Source organism: Musca autumnalis, unplaced genomic scaffold (assembly GCF_047663935.1).
Source record: "Musca autumnalis isolate F117 unplaced genomic scaffold, ASM4766393v1 scaffold_1, whole genome shotgun sequence".
NCBI lineage: Eukaryota > Metazoa > Arthropoda > Insecta > Diptera > Muscidae > Musca > Musca autumnalis.
In genome coordinates this window covers 150,616,106-150,638,542 of record NW_027411644.1, presented here as the reverse complement: position 1 = coordinate 150,638,542, position 22,437 = coordinate 150,616,106, and the positions used below count along the sequence as shown (strand labels likewise).

General features: G+C 34.2%; 1 protein-coding gene across 1 annotated transcript in view; it reads right to left on the bottom strand.

The window, feature by feature from the left end:
• The window catches only part of beat-Vc (beaten path Vc), a 533,781-nt gene that overhangs the window by 117,867 nt on the left and 393,477 nt on the right, over window positions 1-22,437 (bottom strand). The window contains exon 3 of the mRNA XM_073963821.1: window positions 16,434-16,587. Coding sequence (XP_073819922.1) covers window positions 16,434-16,587 — 154 coding nt within the window. The remainder of the gene's footprint in view (window positions 1-16,433; window positions 16,588-22,437) is intronic.

The window sequence follows — 22,437 nt, the reverse complement described above, 5'->3', positions numbered from 1 at the left end:
ACAACATACGGCTAGATCGACTCAGGATTTTACCGTGATCAAAAGTATATATGGCAAAAACCAAAAATGTTTTACAATGGATGAATCCGAGTTTCCCCTATTCAGTATTCGCGAACTGTTAACATATTCTATATAGTATGACTGAAATTCTTTAAAATGAAGTGTTTTAGGAGGGATCCCATAATGTCGACCATTAAGATTAATTTTCGTGGAAGCTGTGTTGACAACAATGTAGAAAAAATGGGTAAAAATGGGTTGAAGCCAACAAGGTTTTTATGTTCCCTTCCGATTTCTGGCTTAACCTTACATTTTATAGACCTATACCCAAAGAAAGAATCACAGAAAACTCCATGGGCTACATGGTACTAATGTACAAGTTTTCGATATATCCACTGCATCTACCTAAAATTGATGCTGACATTTTGAAGCCGGAATTTCGGGGTTTTTTGAACAAGATAATATTCCAAAATCATAATAGGATTATAAAACTCGCGATTTTACGTCATTTGATGTATATCTCATGAGTGTGCTCCTTACAGTATCCTAGGAATTGGAGTCTAAAAGCCAACATTTGATGCGTGAATTTTCTTAAATAACCTATTTTTTGCGTGTAAAATTTACAAATGTCAATCAATTTCCTTTGAACCGATTATAGCGATTATAATATTTGCGAAACCCGTGTCAAAAATTACAGAGATACGCGAGTAATATGGGTATTTCACCCAAAATAGAATGTGGAGGCACATCCGCGGTTCTTGAAGAATCTATTTGAAATAGGTGTATATTAACGTATTTTTGATGGTTGCTAATGAAACCGGATGCGCATTAAAATCATATGCACATTGCGCGACTCTTATCCACTTGAAGGTTTTTGGCATTGTAAGATGCAACTGACGGCACACAATGGCAGCTGAGTGAATCATCGAAATATGCATAGATATTGAGAGAAATAGATTAGCTGTATCAAACATCGTATGCGCATCAACCGACTTTAACTAATTCGCGAATACCAGGCTTTTTAATTTTCATATTTTTTGAATTATTGTAATTTCAATATTACTCTTAATTTCCTACCCTTATAAGTTATCACAGTAAACAGTTAAGCTATCGCGATAGTAAACCACATTTCTTGATGAAGTTTTAGCAGTATACATTAATTATTGTATGGGATTTTAGCGAAATACGTGGAGAACTCCCAAATATTTATTATACCCTACACCACTATGTGGAGAGGGTATTATAAGTTTGCTTTGGAAAAAATTCATGTAACATCGCGAAATATTCGTCGGAGACCCCCAATGTGGTATACCAATCTTCATATCTCGGCGAGATAAAGCGATTTTGTAGCTGCTCTGTAGGTCGCAATAATAGTCCGATCGACTCGAAATTTTAAATAAGGTAAGAGAATATGATAAAGAAGAAGCTTGCAATTTGAGATGGCGATCAGATAATATTTAGAGGGTTAAGTGGACCAAAACTTTTGTGTGAAATTTGTGAAAATTGTTAATATACAGCTTATATCTTTATTCCTGGAAGAGACATTCCGGGCAAGTAAGCTAAACTTGGAAGACGATCAATTGACCTTTCCATTAATGCCAATTATGTTGATTTAGGCGGTCAGATAACAGAGTTACAGCCTAATATATCCAGTTTTTTGCTTGTAGTGTAATCATAAGCACAATAGAGGCCGCAAATATAGCTCAATAGTCACGAAATTTTGCACAAGGTAAGGGTTTAGGTCGAAGAAGATGCCTACAATTTTGGAAGATGATCCGATATTATTTAGCGGGCGAAATGGACCATTACTATTGTATGAAAAATATAGAAATTTTATCTTTGGTCCATATTTTTATTCCTGGATGGCATATACCAGCAAAGTAGCCTACATATGGATAATTAAAAACTGATATTTCCCCTGATGCAAATTGCAATAATGTGTTTGGTAGATAACGGGTCTACTGCCTAACATATAATGGGTTTTGTGTAGAGAACTATTATTTCCTCTCGTACTACAAATTGTCTTAATCATGACAGAGAAATTTTCAGTTCAGTTGTCCAATTGAATTTTTATACAAATATTGCAGCATTGGGTCGCTTCGCCACCTATTTTATAACCCTCAGCCTTTAGGTTAATACAAAATACGACCAAATATGTGCCGATCAAAAAAATGGTTTTAGACCCCAAGTATGTTTGGACGAAATTCGTTTCAAACAATTTGGAGTCGATTAAGCCATGTCCGTTCATCTGTCTCTCTTACTGTCTATCTTGCTTGTGCGCACGTTAACTCCCGAACGTATTTACCTATTCGAACCAAATTTTGCACTTCGTATTTTTAAACTTAGTTTAATTTCGAATATGGTTCACTTCTTCGGGCACCTCCCACACAAAAGTTCAAATTTTTTCTGAAAACATTGTGTGAACGATAACTTGGAATGCGAAATTGATTTGGTACAAACTTTCCATATATTATTATTATTCCTTCCAGATATAGATCGGGTAAGACTATATCGGTCGACACCTTCGAGTACCTCCCACACAAAATTTGGAAAAGTGAAATTTAAGAGTCCTATCGAATCGTTTTGATTTTTCAGCAGATTGTCCTTGCGGCCCCTTTTACGATGGTAAATTGCAATAGCAAGTCCATACCTCCAGAGATAATGGTCGAAAGGTCCAAGAAACCCTGAAGAACAAGCAAGAAACCTAACTAAAATGGCAAATCCGCAAGATAACTCTCAAGGGAATTTTCTGATTGGTCCAAACGTTTTTATCACGGTACCTATTGCAATGGTACGAAATGCCCTGAAAATCACAAAACTGCGTGCATTACCAAGCATATGTGAGGACGATAGATTTTCAATAAAGCCACAATCAATGTGAATTTTCCAATGTTGGCATGTTGTTTAGAAATGGATTAATGTTATGTCATTGATATGTGACGCATTTTTTATCGCCGAATCCGAAAGGCTTGTCCTAAGTTGCCACTTGTAGAGAAGTTTTTCATGGCTTAAACACTCAGGAAATATCGGCAGCATTACAAAGGGGTATTAGGCCACCGTTGAAAATTTGATGTGGCCAGGCCTGGGAATCATACCCGGACATTCAACGTGCAAAGTGGTTGCACATAGCTAATTTGTAGAGGTTGTGGTGTAGGGTATCACATGGTCGGCCCCGTCCGACTATAGCCTTTGCGTACTTGTTTTTTCTAATTGAACCAAAAATATATTTGGAATAATATTTTAACAATAAGTTGTTTCTCTTTTTTGTTGCTATAATATGCAATTTATAAAGCCAATGTTTATAATTTTGGTATCATATTTTTTACGCGCTGTCTAGTTTCTGTACGTATTTTTAATTTCTTTTTAGAGGTTTATAAGGACTCTGAGTTAGTATAATCTAAATTTATTCCCAGATTTTTTTAATTTTTTTTTTAATTTTCCGCGAAAATAAAAACAAATTGTAGAAATTATGGTGCATCTACGGATGGATATCAAATGCTGTTACTGACATATACATAGATGTTCTTAATACAACAAATAAGAAATTTCAAAATAGTTTTTCTTTATAAGAGGATAAAAACCGCATCGACCAATTTTGTGAACGCGAACAGATTTGAAACCAGAATTTTTCCCCTAACCTCTGTACCAAAAATCGAAGATGTGTTCGCAAAAATATTTTTTAATTTTTTTCAAATGGAATTGCAAAGGAATTTTGGTTTTTACCATATGTATATACATTAAGGGGTCACTAATGCATATTTTAATGAGTTACGTACAGAAAAACAGACAGAATATAGCCTCCATAATATGGTAGAGGGTACATAAGTTACAGTCTTATTTAATTAGGCTTTAAACAATAAATCCGCAGGAACTGAATTGCAGCCAGTTCAACATTTCAACACCGCTGTTGACATGTTAATAAGTAGTATTCATTGGTTGATTAAACAAAACTGGTTTCAAAAACGCATAACCAAAGATTGGAAGCTCAATCTGCTTTTTTCCCAAACTACGGGGCATGTAGATTTTATGAGATTTTAAAACTTATTACCGACAAAATAATCGGGCTATAACAATTCGATTTTACACCTCAATAAACCACATCATTACTCTATGCCAAATCCTACGAGAGTCACTAAAAAACCTTCTGGCCTAGGCAACACTTAGTGTCGCCAGACGTCATTTGACTTTTTTTAAGTTTGACAGTTTTTAGTCTAAGCGTACTCAGGACAGTTTCACATACGACCATGTGTTGAGTTGTTGACAGTGGCTTGATTGAGACACGTCTACAACATGGTTTTTGAACGTTTTTTCCAGAGTTTCGGAGTCGCGCCATTTTTCCTTCGACTCCGACTCCAGGCCAGTTTCTTCACGGCTCCGAGAGTAATTTCATGTAACACTGCAAATTAATAAAACGTGCACCATTTTTATTTTTTTCCTATACTTGAACCATACATGCTTATATGTTGTTTTATCTAAGGTATTTTGTAGTGCGTGTTCCATATTGATTCTGCTGTATCATAGGCCACGTTTATATTATAGCCTTTTGCGGGGTTAACCTTCTTTATGAGGATTTGTTTGACGTATGTATATGTAATGGAATTAACATTTAAACCCCGGTGGGTTTGTTAAATCCGGTTATATATAAACGTACTATTACATCGAAAAGCAGCAACAGAAACAAGTTAGAAAGTTTTAGTCGGCTTTGCCGAAATATGTATATGTGAGGATACATACGCTCAGATTATAATTTTAAAATTCGGGTGGACAAAAATTCTGTGTCAAATTTGAATAACCTACCTTAAAGCTCTATATTGATTTCACAGACAGAAGGACATGACATAGAAATTAATATAACATCCTTGCCAAGGTGGACGCTGAATGAAGGCATTGTCGAAGATTTAACATGCAAGGAGAGATCACCATGATATCCAAGCATTTCTCTGCATACATATTTCATCAACTTTTTATCGCTTTTATAAGAGGATCGGAAGTAGAAAGGCTTTGTTCAGGAATGTGAGATATGACAACAAAATCTTCTTTGGATTGTTTAATTCAAATGACAGAACTTGTAAATTTATATAAGTGTAATCCGGATCATAAGCACTGCATGCGGTAAGCAATTCAAGACCAGGACCCTATTCCGCGAAACAACTTATTAACTTTTCATTTTGCACTTAGCAATATTTTTGACAATTCCCTAATTTTTCCGTTCCACAGAACTCTTATTATTGATAAGTTGAGTTTGCTAAGTTTTCAAAAAAAATTTGCTCTCTTTTTGATTCCTGTTTCAAAAAATCCTCTTCTGCTAAGTGAAAAGTTGTAACTGCCAAGTGTATTTTGCTAAGATTTTGCAAAAAATTGTGCACTTTTGTTCCACAGAAAACTTTCCAGTTTGTTTTTGCAGACCAAATTTTGATACGTTTGCCTAAAATTTGCGGGGTAAAAGTCCTCTTTGCCAAAGTACATTGTTAAAATAAATAAAGTTTTTAAAACGTTACGACGGGAGATTTGATCGGAAATATTGAAAACACGGTATTGACAGGGATCGATTGATTTTTCCGAACTTCCACCATCCGAACCACCCCTTCTGAACTTCCCTCTCCCAACTTCTACACTCAGTCTTTTGGCGATTGCTACTATTTTTCGGGTTCATACGCGTAGTTCCATGATCCGTCACCTGGATCCATCGTAGAGAATACTAATGGGTAGCAGATCTATACATCCAAAATATTTGTCAATTATAAGGCTGTCTTCAATAAAATAAAAGGTGTCCTTATCTAAGTCTGGAATTTCTCCTCAATGTATACATTCGTTTTTATTGCATGTTGAGTCTTATTATATTGTCACGCAATTAGATTTAGCTAATCTCCGTGTATACGTTGTTTTATTCCCCAGTACGATTTGCACCAAATAAACAGTGTTCGTTTTAGATTACGTTTCTACAATGCTTTATTTACTTTGCTACACTTATTCGGAACGGACTTTAATTACTAAGCACACAGCTTTTCTCTAGTTAGCACGCAGCTATTCTTAACCGATCTGTTCAGTTCAACGCTTAAAACACAACTAACTCGTCGTTGCGGCTTTCACCTGTATTTACATCAAAATCCCCTCGTTCAAGAATCCTCTAGAACACGTATGGCAAGAACCTCGAAACGGTGCAACGAACACACAGACGCACATTCGCACTAAGCGAATAACCAGACTCACACACATGGCCGAAGATCAATACAAGTGCACAAGCACACCAATGACGCAATTACAACAACAAACAAATGTAAGAAATAAAAAAGCAGCAAACTAAACAAACAAAAGCACATTAAAGAAAGGTAAAGAAAGAACTAGAATGATGAAGAGAATTCTACATGGTAGTTGTGGTTGCTTAAATAATGTAACTGCATAATAAAAAACTTTACGTTACAATTCAAATTTTTAAATTAACGGAAATTAAACTAAATTAACTTAAACATATCAGTTACATTCGTAACATTGTCAAAAGAAGAAATGTTCCAAATCTAATTTCATTATGAGTCTCTGAACAAAAGAAATTAGTAGCTATAATATTTAACATCTCCAGAATCTTTCGCTTTTCATATATGATTTAGGGCCATATTCTACCGTCTTTATTCACATGTTCGTTATCTGCGGTCACAAAATATATTTTATTAATGTTTTTTCATAATAAATTCTTTTAGAAGATTATGCGTGCTCGATACAAACTGTTTTTGAAATAACTATGTTGAATATAAATAGGGAAAATATTGATAACCCAGATCGGACTTTGAAAAATTACGTATTTTAGTACTATAAACTAAAATAACGTCATCAGGATAAGTCATAGGTTCCTGATATTGTATGTGAAAATGCGGGGATACTCTACGGATATTGTCCAGTGAATGTATATCTTACATACGGGTCCTAACATCCATAATTTTGGCATGGTCCTAAATACTATAATGATGTCAGCTACTCCTGCTCTGACAAAATTGAATGAATTAGCCATAAAAACTTACAAACATGTGTGCATCATGAATGATTATAACAAATTTAGTTAGAATATGGCTAGTTACTTCGATTTCAAGGGTTAATTCATTCAATTTTGTCAGAGCAGGAGTAGCTGACATCATTATAGTATTTAGGATCATGCCAAAATCATGGATGTTAGGACCCGTAGGTAAGATATACATTCACTGGACAATATCCGTAGACCCGCATTTTCACATACAATATCAGGAACCTATGACTTATCCTGATGACGTTATTTTAGTTTATAGTACAAAAATACGTAATTTTTCAAAGTCCGATCTGGGTTATCAATATTTTCCCTATATATATTCACCATAGTTATTTCAAAAACAGTTTGGATCGAGCACGGATAATCTTCTGAAAGAATTTATTATGAAAAAACATCAATAAAATATATTTTGTGACCGCAGATAACGAAAATGTGAATAAAAACGGTAGAATATGGCCCTAAATCATATATGAAAAGCGAAAGATTCTGCAGATGTTAAATATTATAGCTACTTATTTCTTTTGTTCAGAGACTCATAATGAAATTAGATTTAGAACATTTCTTCTTTTGACACAATCCCCAAAAAGTGAAATACATTAGGAGATTTTGACTAAGAATGGAATAAATTTCAATTAAGATTCTTAATGGTTAGCAAATAATTTCTACCTATAATATCTAATTTTGTAACGTAATTTTCTTAACAAAGTATTTTACTTAGGTATATAGTTTGTTCTGGGACTTATAGTGAAATTTTGTGTAGAATATTTCTTCTATTAACAGCTTTCGTCTAAAACTAAATTTCATGTTACTTTCATGCATCAACTCCAAAAAAGAACAATAAAAATGTATTCAAAAAATATTTGGGTGTTTTGTTGGCAAATTTGATGTATATATTTTCTTGATATATATTGCAAATACATATTTCATTTTTTTGGCGACTTATATTGAAATTTGATGGAGAATATTTTTGTCTTTGACGTCTTCTATATAGAATGAAGTTTTGTGGGACAAAACGTAATAAACTCAGATAAAGTACAACATTAACCCTAAAACGTGATTTTACTTTTGGTAGATTCCTGGCGTTTAGGTACGATTTAGAGTTTTGGTGTATTCGGGGACGTATATTAAAATTTTATGACAAATAATTTTGTGGAATATTTTGATTTGATACGATCTCATTTTAAAGGAGTTTTTAAACTTGTTTGAAAAAATGGACCAAAAAGACCCCTTTAGTGACTCGCATGAGGGTTAATTTTTTACAAAAAAAGATACCCCGTATTGTTGTCAGTAATATTGCCAAAGACTTTTTTTACCTAAAATGCAAGGATTCCAAGGAATCTGATGTCGAATATTTCAAAACCTGTAGAAATGGGCGGAACTTGCCACGCCTATTTAGGTTACTTCCCGACGTAAACTTTCAAAACGCCGATACACGTGTCTTCTTTTTTCGGTCCTCTTTCATAATCTGTGCGGGGTTTCTTGTAATTTTAAAAAAAGTTCAATTTTGTTGTACACTGTAATGGACTTTGTTGCACCGGTGTCCAATGTCAAGGTACGCAATACACCATTGATGAAGCCTTTAACCGTTAAGTTGTGATTCTTCTGCTGGACTTTGGCTATAGAAATTGTGGGACCATCGTTTTCATCATATGTCAGCGGCACCTCGCGATTGACGGAATTCACTTTTTTGATTCACCTGATGTCTCTCTTTCCAGATTCTTGGCCACCGGTTGGTCGTCGCTTTTTGAGGGCGGTGAGGTGGATCTGGGCCTTGGTCGTTGCAATCTGCATTCTCGTGCAATGTGTCCAGCTTTACGACAGTTGTAGCAAGTCTTTCTCGTTTTGTCAGCCCCCCGTTTCACTTTATCTATTACCTGCATTAGTGCATCTTTCATTAGTTCGACAACGGTCTGGGGATTGTTGTCCTCAACTTCCAGCCTCCTCACGTGTTCTACTCTCTTTTCAATCACTATTGTGATATTCTCGAGTTTCTCGTTAATTTTTCTAGAATTTTCTTCTAAATTTTCCTCTTATATTCTGGAATTTTCTTCGCTCATTCGACAATTTTCCGCTTTCATTTCCATCATAAGCCTGGAAGTTTCTTCGCTCTTTCTTGACATTTCCTCGCTCTTTCTGGAATTTTCATCCATTTTAGCATGTAATTTCTCCATCATTTTGGAATTTTCTTCACTTTTCTTATTCATTTCCTGAATAATCATAGCCAGCATTGATTTCAAATCGTCACCCCTGGCAGCTACCGATGACATTTCCTCAACGCTGGATTCGGCCTTTGCCGATAACTCGACTTCCTCCTTACTGTCGAACTCATATGCGTCGATGTTCATTTCACGGCGCTCGAACTCTTCCAACAAGCGTTTTTGTATTTCGGCCTTATTGCCAGTAGAAGACAACTCCAACTTACTTAGCTCCTTCTTCAAGTCTTCCACTCGTAGATCCTTAAACTTCATTGTAGGATGATCGTAATCCCACTTCTGACATCAATTGTTACGGAATTAGATTTAACTAATCTCCGCGTAGACGTTGTTTTACTCCCCAGTACGATTTGTACCAAATAAAACAGGGTTCGTTTTAGATTAGGTTTCTACAATGCTTTATTTACTTTATTACACTTATTCGGAACCGACTTTAATTACTAAGCACACAGCTTGTCTCTAGTTAGCACGCAGCTATTCTTTACCCGATCTGTTCAGTTCAACGCTTAAAACACAACTAACTCGTCGTTGCGGCTTCCACCTGTATTTACATCAAAATCCCCTCGTTCAAGAATCCTCTAGAACACGTCTGGCAACACCTCGAATCGGTGCAACGAACATACAGACGCACATTCGCACTAAGCGAATAACCAGACTCACATATGTACATGGGCGAAGATCAATACAAGTGGACAAGCACACCAATGACGCAATTACAACAACAAACAAATGCAAGAAATAAAGAAACAGCAAACTAAACAAACAAAAGCACATTAAAGAAAGGTAAAGTAAGAAATAGAATGATGAAGAGAATTCTACATGGTAGTTGTTGTTGCTTAAATAAAATGTGTGTTCGTTTACTCAAAATTTGTACAAATTGTTACTGGATGTTGTTCGTTTACTCTCCAGTACAATGCAAAAGACTTTGGCCGTTTACAAGAAGTTACTGGACTTGCACAAATTTGTACAAATTATTGAGTAAACGAACATACCTAAAGTAACTGCGTAAGAAAAAAACTTTACGTTACAATTCAAATTTTTAAATTAACGGAAATTAAACTAAATTAACTTAAACATATCAGTTACATTCGTAACAATATTTTTGGACTGCAAGCAGTAAACATCAGATACTGCTTGCAGTCCAAACCATTATTCGAGTATGATACAAAAAGGAGTAAGGAAGTGGATATTTCGAGCGAACATGAACATGAATACTACCACAACCGACTGACTATAAAATGAAACATTTCCAATGTAGGTGTATATGGTGTTATAGCTGATTAATATAAAATGGTTAACCGCAATTATCATTTCAGGTTTCACAGGATAATATTTGCAACTGCTTTTCTTGCCACAATGTATGTACAATGTATTTTTTTTGTTGTTCTTTTGTTCCAAAATGCCACATTATGTGATATCAGTTTTTTCACTTTTAAGCGACCATAAAATTTTTGTTTCAATTAAATAAAAGTCATTTATATTTTATTAACGTCAAATTGCAAATTTTTTTCCCGTCGATTCATTTAAATGCACTTAAATGCAATATAGGAATAATTTAATTATCTGTCATCACCAAATTCACGATGATCATAAATGAAATGTCTGCAGCAAAAGCCAAAAACAAAATTCGTAATAAATCTGCAATTAAAAGCCATTAAACAGTCGGCAAACAAACAGTTGCAAACGTGGCATTCATTCGGTTTATTTGGGATTTTTTAGGTTTAACTACTTTATTAGATCCATTATTAAATCATTCGATATAATCGAATCGAACCGCATTAGTATTGCTGCACACACAAAGATAAATACATACATACGTAGCATATACTTTCATATGTATATGCAAATGTACAAAGATTGACAGATATATGATGATCAACTGTCATTAATTGCAATTAAATTATTTTTTCGCCACATGATGATAGGTTCTGTTGAAGGGAACTTAAATGATAAAACTAGTAGTTGCATTATTTTCAAATAGTTAATGCAAATAAAAAATTTTTAAGCTTCGCACGACATGTTTTCAGGTTCGTAATTGCAATACCCAGCAAACACAATGTCGGACGTCCGACGCGTCTGCTCAAAGTCGGATTTTTTTTCCGACGCGTCTGACCGATTTCGGTCCGAACTCTGTCCGACTAGTCTGACGAACTTTTTCCCGTCCTCTCTCTCCCTCTCTGAAGGGAATTTTTCTCTTTTCCCTTGTGCTGCTTTGGCAAAATTAAGTGTAAATAAGCAAAGAGAAAAGAATTGTACATGTTTCGCTCGCACATTGTAAATGTGTAATTGTTGATGTGCCGACGTTGATGCAGTACGAACAAAAAATTGAGTGCTCGGGTTTTAATTTCTGTATCGGAGAACAAATTTGGTTTATTTTTATTATGCGTGTTGATGCGTGATAGTGTTTAAATGTTATTCATAGTGATCGGTTGCATACATATTTCTTTATTTTTATGAAGTTATGTTTTATATTCGCTTATGACCAAAGTTAAGTTTCTTAACACTTTTATGTGTATCAACATTTTTTGCATGCAAAGAAATGAATTTTTTCATATATTAATTACAATTGTTTTACATACATATTTCACAGATCGTGTTGACGAATTTGTTGTTCTCCACAGTTTGTTTTTCGACCAAGTTTAACACAGCATAAGATGATATTAAAACCTTTAATATGTTTATAGTAGATAAACTTTTATAGGATTTGGATATTTCATGAACTAACTCGCAAAGAACACCTTCCTTCAAATTTTGCTGGGAAGTAGCTTGCAATTGAATGAGATGATCAATAAAGCAATCTAATTATAAAAGTTAAAAAAATATGTCTAATTCTCCCGCTTATTGACACTTATATGTTTTAGTTTTTCATGCCTGATGGACGGTTGAACCTCACCATTTAAGGAAATTTGTAAATATATTGTTATTCTTGATCTGGGGCGCAACCATTGCAATTTGTAAGCCGATGCACTCATAAGTTTAGCAAATATAGCGATTAGAAACAATAGGCCCTGAAATTCGTCTACAAATAGATAGCATTTTGGACCACGGGACAGTCCTTAACATTTTATAAAAATTGTATGAAATTAGATTCAGTAGTTTTGGGAAAATATGTATTGAAAAGAGTGGGAGTTGTAATCAGTTTTCTAGATACAACATATTTATTTTGGCTCCAAATCTTCTTTGCATAAAAACCGGGTTATGGCGCACATTTTACAGAAAGAATTATCGAAATCGGTCCAGCCGTTCTCAACTGATGCCATTACCAACGAACGACATTTGATTTTTATTTATATTTGTAGGAGGGTATATTAAGTTTTTTTTCTGTTTGTAACACATGGAACTAATCATTTGAGATCATATAAATTATATATATTCTTGATCAGGATAAAATTCTAAGACGATCAGCCATGTCCATCTGTTTGTCTGTCCGTCTGTTGTAATCACTCTAGCGTTCGCAATCATTGAGCTAGAGCGCTATATTTTTGCATCCGAACGTCTTTTTTTCATAGGCAGGTCAAGTTCGAAGATGGGCTATATCGGAACACTTTTTGGTATCGGTACCTCCCGATTTTCGTCATTTTGTGGATTTAACTACATTTTTTGACCGAACTAAATGTAATATCACGTTTGGGGTTCCCAGTGGTCACAAAACGTCTCCACTAGAAACCGCCATCATAGGTCCATTTTTTTGATATAGCCCCCATATAACGGTACGACCCGATTATCAGTATTTTGAGGATATTAGCTAAAATTTTTGACCGAACTACCTGTAATTTGACATTTGAGGTTCCTAGTAATCACAAAATATCTCCACCAAAAACTGTCAACATAGGTCCATGTTTTGGTAGAGCCCCTATATAACGGTACCTCCCGATTTTCGGTATTTTGTGGATTTTAACTACAATTTTGACCGAACTATCTGTAATTTCAGGTTTGGGGTTCCCAGTGATCACAAAGTATATCCACTAAAAATCGTAAACATAGGTCCATGTTTTGGTATAGCCCCCATATAGCGGTACCTCCCGATTTTTGGTATTTTGAGGATTTTAGCTAAAAATTTTGATCGAAGTACCTGTAATTTGACAGTTGAGGATCCTAGTAATCACAAAAATCTCCACCCAAAAACTATGAACATAGGTCCATGTTTAGGTATAGCCCCCTATATAACTGTACCTGCCGATTTTCACTTTGATATAGCCCAATATAAGGTTCCCTACCGATCGAATACATTTTTTAATGCTTTTTATACCCTATACCACAATGTGGAATAGGGTATTATAAGTTTGTTTTGGTAAACACCGCGAAATATTCGTCGGAGACCCCCAATGTGGTATACCATTCTTCATATCTCGACGAGATAAAGCGATTTTGAGATGTGTGTCCGTCCGTCTGTCCATTATAAATTGTAAACACGCTCCAGGCCGCAATTATGGACCGATCGTCACGAAAGTTTGTAAGGTCGGGTTCAGATCAGAATAGATCCCTATTCTTATTGGTGATGATCGTGAAATATTTAGCAGTTGAAATGGGCCAAAAACATAATATTTATCAAATTTTCTAGCGGCTCTGTAGGTCTCAATAATAGTCCGATCAACGCGTAATTTTAAATAAGGTAAGAGTATATCACAAAGGAGAAGCTTGCAATTTGAGATGGCGATCGGATAATATTTAGATGGTTAAATGGACCAAAACTTTTGTGTGCAAATTGTGAAAAATTTTAATATACAGCTTATATCTTAATTCCTGGAAGTGACATTCCGGACAAGTGAGATATACTTGAAAGTGGAACGATTGACCTTTCAATTGATGCCAATTATGTTGGTGTGCATGATCAGATAACAGAGTTACAGCTTAATATATCCCGTTATTTGTTTGTAGTGTAATAATAAACTCGCTAGAAGTCGCAATTATACATCAATAGTCACGAAATTTTGCACCGGGTAAGAGTATAGGTCGAAAAAGATGCCTACTAGGGTTATGACTTTTTTACAACCTCATATCCCTGTATCATAGCGTGATGAGTTTTGCCATAAGTAAAACATAAAATCTTAATTATAAGGTGATTAGGTGAAAAAACCTCACGCACAAAATGATTTTAAAATTTGAATTTATCAAAATTATGGAAAATTTTTTGAAGTCACTGAAAACAGATATATAATTGAAAATAAACTTTAGAGCCACATGAGATAATTAAAATGACATAAAATTTATTTCTCACTATTTTTCTTCAATTCTGAGAATCGTAAAAATGTCGTAAACGCTTTTATTCAAAAATATAATTTTTTAACAAAAAACAAAAAATTTAAACCTTTTTCAAAGTGACTTTTTTCGCTACTTTTTTCATATTTGAATGAAATAAACGTTATTGTAGTTATTAGTAGGCTTATATTTATTAATTTGTGCAACAAAAAATAATTTTTTGAAATTTTTTTTTCATTTCATATATTTTTTCAAAAAAATATTTTTTTAAAATCGATTTGCGCGTGAACTTTTTTTATATTTCAATGGAATAAACGATAGCATAGTAATTAATAGGCAAAAGTTCATTCATCCCTGCTACAGGAAATCATTTTTGAGGAAAAATGTCAAAAAGTCATAACCCTAATGCCTACAATTTTGAATGATGATCTGATATTCTTTAGCGGGTGAAATGGACCATTACTTTTGTATGAAAAATATAAAAAATTTATTTTCGGTCGATATTTTAATTCCTTGAGGACATATATATTTCGCAAAGTAGCCTTCATATAGAAAAAAACTACTGACCTTTCCTCTGATGTAAATTGCAATAAAGTGTTTGTTAGATAACGGGCCTACTGCCTAATATATAATGGGTTTTGTGTAGAGAACCACATTTTTATCCCATGCTACATATTGTCTCTCGAAAAGTTTATGTAACACCACGAAATATTCGTCCTAGACCCCTTATTTGGTATGCCAAAATTCATATCTCGACGAGATAAAGCGATTTAGCGATGTGTATCCGTCCATTAAAAATTGTAAACAAGCTTAAGGCCGCAATTATGGAAAAATTTTTTAAGGAGATTGGGTTCGGGCCAGAATAGGAATGATAAGTTTTTGGTGATGATCGTGAAATGTTCAGGAGATGAAATATACCAAAAACTAAATTTTAACCAATTTTGTATCGGCTCTGTAGGTCAAAATAACAACCCGCAAAATTTTAAACAAAGTTTGAGTTTATTATGAAGAAGAAGCGTACAAACCAACGTGAAGATCAGATAATACTTAGCGGGTTAAATGGACTGAAACTTTTGTGAGAAATTGGTAAAAATTTCAATAACGTAGCGGTTAAACAACGGAAGTAGTAGTACTACATAAGTGGGTTTCATTACATTTTAGTTTGTGTGAACTAAATTTTTCTTTCCTGCTACAAAAATGTCTTTGTCATGCTAGATAACTTTTTGGTTGTGGTCATAAGTATTTGGTTGTGGGTATAAGTATTTGATAATAAAATTTTCACAATCATTGAAAAGAAGTTCCGTTTAGAGTGATTGTCCAGCGATAGTGGTATAGGGTATCCCATGGTCGGCTCCTTACTTGTTTTTACCTTATTTTGGTATCAGTGGTCACAAAATATCTCCGCCTAAAATTGTGGACAGGAAAGAATATAATTATTCCGTTTTGGTTCAAAATATTTTATGGTGGAGGGTATAAAAAGAACTTAACGCTTTTTTACTTGTTAATACTCAAATGCACTGAACCTTATTTTAGGCATTAATAGGCCAAAGTTCATTCACTCCCGCATCAGTTTTGCCAAAAAATCATAGCCCTAATGTATACACAACTGTCTGCAAGGTACTTGCATGTGTAATCATGGGTATAGTAAAAAATTTAATTTTGAAATATAAAAACAAAAGTTTTTTTTTTTTTTTTTTTTTGAAAAATTCACTATACATTTCTTATTTGAGCATTGTATCCCAATATTCGTAGATATTTCAACGATCAATATGTTATTCAAAAGTAGAAAAATGTTGTCGCGTTCACTATTTGAACCCGGTATGAAAATTAAAAATGTTACTAGTTATCCCTTCGAACTGTGGAATGTTGCACAATCATCTATGTCATGGTACGCTCGAATGTTATTTATAAAAACAAGTTTGCATAAACAAATACAAAAACAAAACAAAATTGTATTGAATAATCCACATTTTTATGATGGCTTGCCAACAGCAAATTGAAAAACTTACCTAAAAAACTCTTGGCCGTCTTTGTACCATTTAACCGAGTTGAGCGTATTGTTTCCAATGCTGAAACTGCAGAAGAGCTTCGCTTTTTGTGATGCATCAATTATGCGAGGGACGGATAGATTTGTAAGGTACAGTGCATGATTCAGGTGTACATCTGAAAGGAATAAAACAACAACACAAATGCATACAGTTACGATGTTATGTTTCAAAGCTCTTTGCCAATCAGTAAAATAAAGGGAATAGCCGTACTAGTCATACAAATAACTCTCACCCCCCTACACACACACATACACATACAAATGCATACATACACAAAGCCAAAAAAAAAAACTACTGAACAGAAAATGTGAAAATATGGCTGCTATTTCATAACTTCAGCTGGGTATCAAAGGATAATACTGAAAATCGCTCTGGTTTGCTTTTGGGTCTCAACTGCTGCTGCTGCTGCAACTGGCCGCTCTCGTCGTACACGGGTGTTGATATGCGATACATGTTTCGTGTGGTCTCTTTGTGGCAGACTGATGGCATGGCATGTGTCTGGCCAGGCCATGCTTGCCATACATTCACATGCATCACACACAATGAAGACAACGTCGAGGAGTAGAAGAGGGATATTTACATGCATGTATGTATGTACCGAGGCGTATACAAACTGCCAAATGAATATTTGTGCATCCGTACAGCTGTGTATATAGTTTTGTTGCAAAATTCAATTTAAACGCGGCTTAAGTACTCTCGATGATGATAAATTTAATATTTTTAACATGTTTTCATATTGGGTTTCACCGGTCTTTGGTCATAATCCGTTAATACGCATAATAAATATTTGTTACAGATGAGAGATGATTGAATCGAATAGGTAAAAATCGCTTAAAATTTTCATTCAAGATTAAAGATTATGTCTCCGGCAGAATGTTATATGTGGGAGTTTAATAGTTTTTTTTTGTAACAAAATAACTAAGAAGATAAAAAGTTTTACGTAAAACAATTATAATAAGCCTGAGGCAAAATTAAAACCATTGAATCTTATCTACATCATAATACCAATAAACTTATTTTTTAACGATTTTGTTTGTGTGTGTGTTTTATTTCACAGTAATGTTAGTCACTTTTCTGAACCAAATATCCATGTCACGATAGTTCGTAACATAAAAAATTACAACACAACGGGTGTTTCTTTTCGTTTGTCCATTCTAAAAACAAAATATTTAATTAATTATTAACGATTTATTTCTAAATGCAATGAAAAAATTACATATCGTGATTAAAAAAATTGAATTTTATTGAATTGCTTAACATTTAGTTAAATTAAGTTATTATTAATTATTAAGTATTATTAAGTATTTACCAAATGTTTTAATGGACCCGGCGATATTCGTCTCGCAGACGTGGTTTAAATTTGATAATTTGAGTTCTATTCTTTGAGATGTTCGGAGCCTCGCTGATGTGACATTTTTCGTTGAAATAAAATTATTTACCCTTTTCGGGTGTGAAATTTTATATTTGTTGTGCCTAAAGAAAATATTTTATTTAACACCCCCGTGCGTCTTTTGAAATGCAAATAAAGCTCGCAAAATTTATAATTTAAGACCTATCAATGAACTCCTAGGATGTTTGGTATTGATCCATTATATCGGTCTACGTTTTAATATAGAACCCATATGGCAATACAAATGTTCTTGTATTGCCTCCACCATAAGAAGGAGGGTGTAATTAACTTTGTCATTCTGTTTGTAACACATCAAAAAATTAGTCGGACACCATATAAAGTACAATATCCTTGATCAGTAGTGCGATACTCTAACTTATTTTTTATTTTGTCTTGAGCGATTCCATTTTGGTAGTTGGTTTGGCTTGGTTGGTCTTGAAAATTTTGTTCTGTAGCTTGGGTGGTCTTGAAAATTTCGTTGGGTACCTTGGATAGTCTTAAACATTTCGTTGTGTGGCTTGATTGATTCGAACATTTCGTTGTGTGGCTTGAATGACTTGAACATATCGTTGAGTCGGCATAGCTTGATTGGTCTTATCTTGTTTTTTGTTCTAATGCTTGATTGAAGAAACAAGTGGTTTGTGCAGATGTAATACATCGAAATATTCGTCAGAGACCCTATAAAGTATGTTCATATTTTCTTGATCAGTATAAAATTCAAAGTCGATATAATCATATTTTTAAGAGGTACAGAATTTTCTATTACTTCTAGGATGTTTATTATTGAAAATGCTATGCTTTGATAAAGCCCCCATAGAACGGTACTGACCGAGTTTACGTATTTTGAAAGATTTTACGACATTATAGAACCAAAATGGCCTCAATTTAGGAACTATGAGGATAAATCCACTTTTTCATATAGCCTCCATATACAGTATCGCTCGTTTTTTATATTTGTCTGTCAATTCGGTAAATTTTAAATATCCGGTTATGTTTTGGTAACGACGCCATATAACGATACCGCCTAATGTGAGTTATTTTAATAAAAATTTAATTTCCTTCTGAAGTGGGGTTTCTTGTATTTCGCATTCTCAATAAATAGAAAAACTCCAACCAGAAAGCGATCAATATTATGAAGAAAAAGCGGTAATAAAAAGCTTAATATCGAAACCAGGGTTTCGGAGTCGAAGTCTAAGTGTCGGAGTCTGACTCGAACAAAATCTCAACTCCGGAATTTTTTTTTTATAAATATCAAGAGAATATAGTGATAGGAACATTAAATTTGAATGGCCCGTTTATTCATATTATAAAAAAAACTATAGAAAACAAGTAAGAAAGGCGTTAAGTTCCAGGCCGGCAGAATTTTTTATATCCTCCACAAGGAATAGGATCAATTAGTATCTTTTCGTTTATGAAAGTACTAAGCTCTTCCAGTAACAGAATTTCTGATGATGATAAACCTTTTAAAAGAGCTGATGATAATCCGCTTAAAAGGGCTCATATTGGGCGTCAAATCTGTTCTATAAAAAGGCCAATATTTACAATTTTTGCAATGGAGCTTTTATTACATTACAGCACTTTCGGGAAATACCGCTAGATTAGTAAGTTTTCTAACTTCTGGGAACACTAAATTCCAAATAACAACCAAATTTCTGCCATTTCTGGGTGATAATAATGTCACAAACTTCAAAATACAGAAAATCGGAAGGTACCGTTTTATGGGCGCTATATGGACACGTTAACCTATACAGCAAAATGTCATGTGGAAAGTTTTATATCCCTAACGAAGACTAAATACCAAATTTCAGCTATCTTGGTGGGATATTGAGTCCACAACCATCAAAATACAGAAAATCGGGAGGTCCCGTTCTATATAGGCTATATCAAAACGTAGACCGATATAGCCAATATTCAATTTTTGGCTTAAAAAGATCCCAACTTAAAAAGATTATTACACAACAAGTGAACAAAGGCCATAGTCGGGTCGGGGCCGACTATGTGATACCCTATACCACTACCCCTGTGTATAAACTTTTCACTCGTCTTTTAGGGAGATACTAATGTTTTCGCCTATCTCAATTTTATACCGAATGACTTAAGACGAACTGAACCAAAATAATTAATATTTAATGTCATATTTGACTACTGTCGACATCTACTTGGTACTAATTGAAAGCTTTGCTCGTCTTCTTGATTAGCATTTTACATGTCTTCAATATACCAAATAGAAGCAAAGGTATTTGTCATTTTGCAATAATTCTGACATTTTACCATAAATGCCACATTTTTATTAATATAAACCTCAGATAGTTTAGTTTGATTATCAAGCTTTCTACTTGGACTATGTCCAACAGAAGAAGAAAAAAGAAATAAAATTCCATAAATTTGAAATTGGGATATCCCAGAGTCTTTTTCAATGTCAAGCATTTCACCAAATTTGGTAACGCATCCAATCAAAGTTGAGATACTTATCAGTACAATTCAAATAAAAAAATGGGAAAGTGGGATGTGCGCCAACCTATTTTGCATGATAATAAAGGTGACCCTTTCCTCATCCATTGGCGGGCTTTCCTTTTGGAATACGACTACTAAAAGCGGGGATATTAGCATAAGAACAAAACTTTGAATTTTTGTATACATAAGTTTTTTTGCACATTCCGACTCTTGAATATTATCCGACCGTCACCAAACTCAATATGCTTCTTCCTCTCTGGGAGCCCTATTAACCAATAAAATTTCGTGACGATTCTATCAAAATTGCGACCTGGAAAAATGGAATACATTACTTTCTTTCACATTTTCTACTTTCACAGTCAGGCTTTGCTTTTGGAAAGTCCCCAACCAAAGCTGTGATAATCGGCATTATAATTAAAATCGGTAAACTGAAAAGTTGGGTTCTATTTGCGATTATTGTGATATCTTCATTGTTTGACCACCTACTTTACATCACTAGAAAGGTTTCTACTTTCATTGTCAGCTTTTGGTATTCCCCTTATATACGCTGAGATATTTGCTTTGGAATAAAATGTTGACCTTTTCTCCAAACAAGTTTTTTGCCCATTCCGACCCCTAAATATTATCCGACCATCACCAAAATCAATAGGCTCCTTCCCCTCAGGGATCCCCATCAACTGAAGCGTGATTAAAAGGTTTAGATGGACAGACGGACGGAGGGACGGTGCGTTACAAACTTTTTAAGTTTTTTTTTTAGGTTTTCATGATTTTGTTTGGAAACCACAAACCCTACCGAAATGGGAATAAAGAAAATGTTGTTATGTTGTTGTTGTGCCTCTGTTGTTGGTACAAACCGTCTTGTTTAATTTCTTGCAGACGGGACATAGCAAACAGAGGTTCCTATCGTTGGATATAGATTTTCTATCCATTTTTTTTCTAATCAACTGATGCATACTTCTTATCAATATTTAACCACCAGTCTTCAACAGTTCGGCAGGCAGCCCACCAGCTCCTGCTTCCTTATTGTTCGTCAGCCAATTGGATTCTACAACGAAATGGTCCGAATCGATGTTCACTCCTCGAATCGGTCGGACATTTTACACTCTGGAAGAGTGTCTTCTGTCTATCACAACATGATCGATCCCGTTTTTGGGTTTTTAATCTGCTGTTTGGAACCTGGTACTGCGCACTACCATGTTTTTTGTAGCTGCAAACTCGATCAGATTTGTTAGATGTAAACTCACTAAGGCTGAACCAAAGACGTTTCCCTCCCTATTTTAGCATTCAAATCTCCTAGAACAATCTTAATGTCATGGCCAGGGCGGCGGTCATATCGCTCATGTACATAAAAATGACACATCTCAAAAAATCTAAAAAAAAACGCATTTTAAGTTGGCGATTGAAATTTGACTTCCCCACTTAAAAAGATTATTACCGAAAAACTAAATAACTACTTCTACCATATTTTGCAAACAGAAAGCCAGATATCAGTACTAAATTGCTGTGAGAGATAAAGCATGATTGAAGTGTTTTAGTGCTTCATAAATTCAAAAAACTTGTGTGTTGAATTTCGCCTCGAGTTTTAAAGATATCAGCATGAAAATTTCACACAAGTGAAAGTAGCAGTCGAAAAAAATAGAAATTGATAACTCAGAAAAAAACATATTTTGAGTTTGTCACACTTTGAGTAAATGAGCGATATGTATTCGACTCATAAGGCATTAATATATCCTATTACTAGGTACTGACGAACAAACAGCCAATTTTAAAAAGTTGTTTGTGTACAACAGACTAAGTATTTAATGATTTGTGGTGTGAAAGATCAATTAAATATTTTGTGTGGTTTCGTAACTTCTATTAATTTTTAACTTTAACAATATGTTTGTAGGTATATTCATTAGGGTTATGACTTTTTTACAACCTCATATTCCTGTATCATAGCGTGATGAGTTTATACATAAGATTGCATAAAATCTTAATTATGAGGTGATTCGGTGAAAAAACCTCACGCACAAACTGATTTTAAAATTTTAATTTATCAGAACTATGGTCAATTTTGAGAAGTCATTGTAAGCAGATATATAAATGAAAATAAACTTTACAGCCAAACAGAGATAACCA